Source organism: Hippoglossus stenolepis, chromosome 1 (assembly GCF_022539355.2).
Source record: "Hippoglossus stenolepis isolate QCI-W04-F060 chromosome 1, HSTE1.2, whole genome shotgun sequence".
Lineage (NCBI taxonomy): Eukaryota > Metazoa > Chordata > Actinopteri > Pleuronectiformes > Pleuronectidae > Hippoglossus > Hippoglossus stenolepis.
In genome coordinates this window covers 24741050-24749472 of record NC_061483.1, presented here as the reverse complement: position 1 = coordinate 24749472, position 8423 = coordinate 24741050, and the positions used below count along the sequence as shown (strand labels likewise).

General features: G+C 39.1%; 1 protein-coding gene across 2 annotated transcripts; it reads left to right on the top strand.

Annotated features, from left to right (window-relative positions):
- Positions 1-569: 569 nt before the first annotated feature.
- On the top strand, positions 570-6304 carry tm2d3 (TM2 domain containing 3). 2 transcript variants are annotated; one of them, XM_035161522.2, is made up of 6 exons: positions 570-722; positions 1284-1385; positions 2675-2835; positions 3018-3192; positions 4535-4610; positions 5050-6304. In XM_035161522.2, exons 1-6 carry the CDS (start codon positions 617-619, stop codon positions 5213-5215), a joined length of 786 nt encoding a protein of 261 aa, XP_035017413.1. In that variant the 5' UTR covers positions 570-616; the 3' UTR covers positions 5216-6304. The 2 variants fall into 2 exon arrangements, with proteins under 2 accessions (XP_035017413.1, XP_035017421.1); XM_035161530.2 differs by lacking the exon at positions 1284-1385 and having other exon boundaries at positions 575-722.
- Positions 6305-8423: the final 2119 nt, after the last annotated feature.

Genomic DNA, 8423 nt, shown 5'->3' with positions numbered 1-8423 from the left:
TTATTCATAAACGTACAGTTAATAAATGTAAACAAAGAATCAGACAAAGCGTTTGCCCTAACTAGAACTAATCTAAGAAGTATGTGACTGGGTGAGTGTTACAAGCATACTTGTCATTTTAGCTGCTTCATTAGGCAAGGCAATGATGTTTTATTTATAAAGCCTCTTTCATACACAGGTAGATTCAAGGTGCTGTACATACAGACAAAAAATTAACAATGAAAATCTGAAAGCACAGTTTAAAACTTTCAAGCAAAAAAAAAAAACTTACAAAAGTAGTATGAAAGAGATGAGGTGTAAAATGAATGCTAATTGTAAGTCGCTTTGGATAAAAGCGTCAGCTAAATGACATGTAATGTAATGTAATGTAAAAGAAATAAAATATCAAAATTGTAAAATGAATTGATAATTAATACATATGGAATAGATAGACCTGTGTTGAGTATTAAATAAAAGTTTATATTAATAATAGTATAGTTTAAGGCACTTGATAATAAAATAGGTGTTTAGTTAGATTATTTTATAACAGCCAGAGATTTATCTTCAAACCAGCAGATAATCGCTGAGACTCGTTTTTTCCTACTTGACTTGAACGCATCCTCCGCTCTCCGCAACAATGGCTACGATCTGTCAAACATGGAGACCGGACCGAGGACGCTGCTTCAAAACCTGCGGGATTATGACTCTGTTGGTCATGGACCTGGTCTTACAGTGTGTTAACGGTATGTCTATGGAGACAGGCACGTGTTTACACCAGTCTGGTTCCTGTATGGGGCTTATTTTCATTTCACTCGGGCTACGTGTGGCCGCTTTAGCACCACAGCGTTAGCTTCCTCCCATTGAGTTAGCATTGATTGGTTAGCTAACGGGCTAAAACTGGCGTTAGCTAGCTAGTTAGCAATACCCAGGATGCAGTGAATGGCTCCGATTTAGGAAGGTTTTTCTCATGTAACAGGCATGTTGTGTAAATTATCCATTTAGAGCTTTACATTTATATTAAAGAAAAGCTAACAGTCATCTATCGCTAATAAATTGAGAATAGTGTCACTATCATGTAAACGTCTTTGTCAGACATCATCTTACATGTTTTACACAAAGACCTGCATCCGGTTACTAACACAACTACTGTATTTTTAAACTAGACACGATATTGTCGTGTCTGTCTCATGGCACGTGAATGCAGCACACGTTAGTCACCAGTACCCATTTCCCATTACCTACTTAACTACGTGACCATGATCGTGACAGAGAACTAAGACTAAGTCGCACTGGTTTGTTGTCAGGATACCTGAGCTCCCCTCATGTTGGCCAGGAGCCCCCTTACACCAGAGATGCCCAGCATGGACCTGTCATCACCAGCCCAGTGGTCCCTGCTGCATCTTCAGGTGAACACACACTAGTCAATAATCAACATCAATCACACTGACTGTAAGCAGGGTTCATTTTACTGTGGCAACATATGGGTCAAACTAAGTTTGATGTTGGACATGACTGCAGAACATTTGTATTACTAATTTAAACGTAGATGGCAACCAAAGTCTTGTGCTGATATTACCTGACTGGATTACTTCAAATCATACACGCAGGCATGTGACTCTCAGAACATCTTGCCTCACAGGTGAGGTGTTATCCAAAATATTTACTCCAGTGCAGAAAACTAAAATTGTTGTCATATAATATTGTAGTTATCCTTCTAAAACCTAATTTTGTTGTTTTATAGTAAAAATGGACAGAGAAACAAAGCTTTGTCTTGAGAGGGTATATCCACGTTATGTTATGTTTGCAACGGAAAGATATTTGTTTACATTTGAAGGACCGCCTATATAGCTGACAGTGAACCAAAATTATTTTCACACTTCTCCTTTTTTCATACATTGATTTATTTGTGGCCACAATATTAACACTGATCAACACATAACGATTTAACATTTTTTGTATTTTTAGAATTTTAGAAAAAGTGTAATTTCTCTTTACAACTGCATATATCACATTACTTTACGCAGCTACTTCTGGCTCTGTTCTCTTTCTCTCATCCTTTCTCTTTCTCTCACACCAACACATATACAAACAAATTGACAAAGGATCCATCTGTATAGTCAGACTGGCTAAAAACAACATAATTCGGTCGGTTTGTTTATTTGCATATAGAGCTTGAAAGTGAGATCTGATCACAGTGTCAACAAACAAACCCAGAGCTGAAAACCTGACCCACCTCTCAGGACAGATGTTAATTCCAGGTCTGAACAAGGCCAGAATCTGTTAACAGAAAGACATACAAACCTGCCAAAGTACTGAGAAGGGCCTCTGAGGTACTTCCTGTTACAGCAGATGTCTCTAGAACAGCAAATTTGCCATGATGACACAGACTTATAAGGTGAAAACTATACCAGACAATAGCGAGGCAGTCACCGCAGCCTTAATGGTGCAATCAGGAGAAAATAACCTTGCTTACTCATTCTTTGAAGGCCTTTTTGTTGGAGCCAGAGTGTAATTTACCTCCCACAGCATTTCCCAGATTAGCAAGAGGTTTAGAGGGAAGCGGTCACAAGTTTGTTGACACCCAAAAGGGATCCCAGGCGCCAAGTCTTAAATTAACTTGCATCAAAGCTTTGTTACATAACATTGATTATTTGCAGAAATGAATTCCCATAACTCAATGTTTGCTGTTTTGCAGTGTCTCCTTCGGATGAAGAGAACTACACTTCCAACTGTCCAAGTGGGGGTTTGTGTAGTCGCCTGCCAGCTGATTGCATTCAGTGCAATTACCAATACAACTGCACCTACGGGAAACCAGCTTCCTTCACTTGTAAACCCAAGAAAGGGATTCACTGTATAGTGAGTAGAAGTTTATTTTGTAATATTCAAAGTTCATGCTGCGTAGAGGTAGAGTAAGATCAGCATATGATTATACCCACATCTGCATAGTGTGTTGATAGAATTAGATATAATAAAAAAAATAGCTACCTTAAATTTAGGAATAGCTGTGGAGTGATTTCCTGTTGTTTTTGTATTCATAGGGAGAGTCAGGACAGCAGCAAACCAACTTCTCCCTCTCCATCATCTGTCAGTTCTGCTGGCAGCTGGATCCGTCCCAGTATCGCTGCTCAAACTCCACCAACTGTATGACAGTGTCCTGCCCACGCAAGCGCTACAACGCCACGTGTGACGTGTTAGACCACGTACATTGTTTAGGTAAGATAAAGTCTGCGAGGTTTCGTTGCTTTTAGTCAAAAGCAGATTTTCTCATCCAATGCAAGTTAAAAAAAAATAACCCTTTGCCAGGAAAAAATGGATAAGCAGAAAAGCATTTGTTTACTGAAGCACATCCACTCAGACTCTATCAATCAGACTGTATTGTCTAGCACTTCTCACACAATGTACCACAAAGTGCTTTACAGAATGAAAGCAATCCGAACAATACACCCACCCCCTTCCACGCACAGAGCAAGGCAATTTTCGAAGGAACTGAGGAAACTTTATCGTAAATCTCATACATTTGAAATGAGGAAACACCAGAGGCTGGTAAAAAGAATAAAGATAAAATAGTAGATGTAAAATAACAAAAGACTAAGAGGAGTAAGTAAAACCAGAGTATTAAAGTGGAAACAATTCAGAGAAAGTGTAAGTAAATGATTAAATAAATTAAATAGAATAAAATTATATAACTGTAAAACAGTCTTGTCTTTGTTTTTGACAGAAAATACATAAAATTCATTTAAAAGCCCAATTAAAAGTTAGGTCTTGAATTTGCCTCTGGAAATATCCATAGTCTCTATGTCCTCAGGTTTTAAGGGAGAATAGATAGAGAATAATTAAAATAAAAAGATGCTTCATTGTGGGTTCTTGTTCTATCTTGGGGTAAAATTAAAAGTTCATGACCAAAAGAGCTGAGGGTTTGAGAGAGATCAAATAGTAAAAGAAAATCTGATAAATGGTTAGGACCAAGAGCATTAAGAGCTTTATAAACCAATAAAAGAGATTTAAAATCAATTCTGAAGTAGCTGGTGCAGAGACCTTAAAATTGGTGTAATGCGTAATATTCTGTTTCTGGTCTTAGTCAACCAGCGAGCAGCAGAGTTTTGAGGTGGCTGCAGTTGAAATGTAGTCTTCTTAGAGAGACTAGAAAGTAGACATATCCATAACTTAATGTCCATAATTAAGTTTAAAAAGGGCATCGAGTGGCCCTGGGTCATCAGAAGACTCGATGTAATTAACTACATAGAGTATATACTGTAGCTGTAGATTTGAACGTTTTGATATGTGGATGTGATTCTGTACAGAGGTAATTACTGCCCAGTTTATCCTCAGAGGACTTTTAGCTTTTTATTGTCTTTAAGCATACCTCAAATGTTCCTTTTCTTGTTTTACATGTAAAGATTTGTTAAAGGAAATGGGTCTATAGTAAAACTTATTTGTTTTCTATTTTCTTTTCGGAAATGTTCCTTTGTTTCCGTTTTTTCTTATTTCTTTGAAGAACTGCCATGAACATCAAAGCTGCTGTACCCTGTCCACTAAATGTGTTTTCCCTCCGTAGGTAAAAGGCATTTCCTGAAACGTTTATTTTGTGACTGGACTGGAGGATATAAATGGTCCACAGCCTTAGCACTCAGGTAAACCTGCCACCATCAGAGAAATTATGATATAGTCCCTAACTGGCTGATTGGCCAGTTAATTACGATATTGCATATACATGTATTCAGATCAGATACATCCAGGTCATTTTTCCGAATTCGCCCCAAATTTCACCTGCTCGTAGATATTAGCTTAAAAAATGTTAAAGGGGGATTCTGGATCTGCCCGCCTAATCCAATCTCTTCCTAAAGTTAATGGGTTCTTCCTTGGCTAATACCGCACCCTTCCACCAAGTTTCAATACAATTGGTTCAGTAGTTTTTGCGTAATCCTGCTAATAATTAGACAAAGAGCAGCCAATAAAAAAAAATAAGCTCCTTGGTGGAGATCAAAATCCTACTTTAAGTGGCATGTGTTGCTCTGATAGCAGTTCTGTTTGTTTTATCTGTGTTTCTTTTTCTCTCATGTCTTTCTTTAGCATCACCCTTGGTGGTTTTGGGGCAGACCGATTTTATCTGGGCCAGTGGAGAGAGGGTCTGGGCAAACTGTTCAGCTTCGGAGGCCTGGGTATTTGGACTTTGATCGATGTTCTTCTGATTGGGGTTGGTTATGTAGGACCCGCTGACGGTTCTCTCTACATCTGAGGCAAAGCCCTGGAGACGTGGTTGAATGGTTGATATCGCTTCCGCTTCAATCTCAAAAAGATTGAAGATCTGAGATGCTGTGTCCTTAGCACGTTTCTCCTGACCCAGCTTGCTGCGCAACACGTCCTCATCCCATCTGCTAACAGGCAGGAAGTGTTTTCCTCATCACACCAATGATGACTCTACCCACACAACCATCAGATCAATCCCAATCATTCAGCGTCTGTCTCCTGGTGAGATTTCTGCAGATGAAGCTGTGTGGGGGGGGGATGAAGAGCCATTAATTACTTCTCTCTGGTTGGTTTGACTTAACTGGTGGTTAGGCTCTGTCATGCTGATATATAGATAGGGTTTCCTGTGGAGGCCTACTTTCAAAAACATCCTATCGCGTGTTGCTCCTTCCTTGTTGCAAGGTGAAAGCATCACTGGTGTGGTGGGGTGGGGTGGGGCGGTCAAATGGTAACCATGGCCACAGAGCTTTTTATGGTGACACCAGACACAGTTGACAAGCGCTAGTGTAATATTGATGTCCTGAAAGAGCATGAATATGCAGAAGGGAATATGTTCAGTGTTTTTATTGAAAGGTGATACAGTAGAAGGATTTTTATGGTTAATTTGCATGTTCAATGTTGATCATACACGGAGCTCACGGTGCAGGCCACAACTGTTACAATGTTCCCCCCAAGGGTTAGATGATCCCCTGACCTGCTGCAACACGCAGTCTGATTTTTAGAAAATGCACAGACAACAATCTCTAACAGAACTTGTCTGCACATTACACAACAAATATTGACACACCTTGGATGTGTTTCACTGGCAAACTGCAGTTTCTTGTGGTTTCCTGTGTTGGAGATGTTGGAGATATATCCTGTGCATTAAACCAGAATTTGTCCTTCATACTCATCATCTCATTCTTCACATTGTTTAGAAAGGTATTGTCTGTATACTAACACTGTAAGATCTGAGCTTGAGACTCAGTGGCACACCTCACTTCATGTAAATATGTTTTCAGTTTCAGGTCATTTTAATTTCTTAGGACACTGTAAATGACATTTTTTAAGTGATGTAAATAAAACTGTGTGCAATTTTGAAAGCTTCCTTAGTTTCACTGAACAAAGCCTGGTCATTTCATGTCTGATTTCCCCCCCCTGATGTTCTATCAATATTTCAATAAGAGTTCAGGTGTCAGCGTCATCTCAATACAGTGTGAACTCAATAGGACAGATGCTTGGTGATTTCCTGCTTCAATGCTGTTCTCCTGCAGCCTCTGGTAGGAACACAGCTCCATTATTTGCTGAGGTCCTTTTCACAGATGTCTGTGCTTTTTCTCACGGTAAACACAGTGAGCGGTGCCAGGAGCCCGTATTGCCCTCAGGCATGTGTCACATAGAGGAGGTCAGGAGGCTAATGCAGAGGCTGAGGAACACTCCCTTCCCAAACTTGTTATAGGGCCTTTGTGCAAGGCATCAACCTGCAGTCATTTCACTCAGTGAAGCCAAGCCTGCACAAGAGCATTGTGAATTCAAAAGTTTATGTAAATATCTCTGCTCATGTTATGTAATGTGAAAGTTAAAAAAAAAAATGAATCACAGGGAGGAAAAAAACTTGTGTTCTCTCTAGTAAGTTCTTAGTTTATGTGTCGACTTGTCCGATTGGCTGCTTCGCTGATGCTGTTGTAAATGAACTCCACCCTAATTCTAGTTCCTCAAATTTGACACCAGCGCTACAGCTCCCTCCCACAGACTGATGCAAGTGTTTGTCATACACTGTGCTGCTCAAGGAAAAGACTTGAAACTCCTACACAGTGTATTCTGAAATAAGACAAGATTTCTTGCACTTTTAGGAAACATGATGGAATAAATTTAAATACATTGTGATCTTTAGTTCATATGACATTTAAAACATGGAGTGGGTGTGTTTATATGCATATATACACTGAACTGTTTGAGATGATGCAAACTACAGCAACTGTATGATAAATAATATGATGGAAGAATAATTCAGTGGAATAAAAACCTGACTAACTTCAAACTTAGTTGTACTCTTTAGCAGAAATAATCTGATCACCTCATCTCACTAATTATATCTTGAATAAAGAGCTAAATTACTGCACTCAATAACCTCATTCATACATCAATGTCCACTGCCCAATTACAAACAATAGCCAGAGTCTTTCTGGTTCTCTCTTTATGATATTCCCATTTGCTGTGATTAATGGTAATTATATACAATTTAATTTCTCATGAGAATAATAGTTTAATGTAGTCAATTATTCCACAGTCATTATCCATACGCTTCTTTTTTGGGAAGAGAGCCAAAATATTGTCAGTCACGACTTCTTGGTTTTGAATAATGCGTGGAAGAGAACAAAGGTTTATTCACACTAACAATCTGTTATGCAATCCCACTTAGTCCCATCGCTGCTGTGAAGTCTGCAGCGTCGGCTCTGACCCTCCGTGTCCAGCGAGTCCCTGACAGACTGTGTCCATCCATTATGTTCGCTCCCACAGGAGTGTGTTTCTTGCAAAAAGTGCACAAACAGAATCCAGAGGCGTGACAACTCAGAGCATTCGGTGCTCCTCTCCCTCACACTTGGACGGAGCATTTAGCACCACCTGGGGATACGGCACAAATTACAGCGCAGATAAAAAGTACACACAGCCATGGACTTTTTCCATTTTGCTGTCACTGAATCACAAAGGTGTTACTCATTTGTTTCAATCAGCAAAAAGGACAAGTTAATGACACAAAGTGAAAACAAAGCTACATATGATCTAAATTAAGAACATATACAAAAATAGAAAAACCTCTAGAAGTGCATACATCCGCCAATGCTGAACAGTCTCCTTATGAAAACACGTTTAAAATTCATTAGATCAAGGTTTTTATTTGGTTTCAAATTGCAAACTCATAAATATCAGTCCCCTCAACAAACCTGTTTTTCATTAAGATCCATGAATTATTCTCAGATAAATCAATAATGTTGGAAAGCGTCCAATCTCACAATGTTACTGAAAGTGAAAAAAGATTCCTGGATCTGCCCCCTGTTCTGGCCGTGCACCAAAATGTAATGGTTTCTTCCCTGACCCAAGTTTCATTGTCATCTGTTTAAGAGTTTTCACACAACTTGGCAACGACAGATAAAGAAAACAATCTGCTTGGCAGAGGTAAAGGTCATTTCACATGAATAGAGTTTTTTTATTTTTAT

Excerpts from the sequence above, each read along its gene's own strand:
- tm2d3 (XM_035161522.2), top strand. The coding sequence starts at position 617 with ATGGCTACGATCTGTCAAACATGGAGACCGGACCGAGGACGCTGCTTC. Across the intron at positions 1,386-2,674 it reads GGTCCCTGCTGCATCTTCAG|TGTCTCCTTCGGATGAAGAG; the intron begins GTGAACACACAC and ends GCTGTTTTGCAG. Across the intron at positions 3,193-4,534 it reads AGACCACGTACATTGTTTAG|GTAAAAGGCATTTCCTGAAA; the intron begins GTAAGATAAAGT and ends TTCCCTCCGTAG.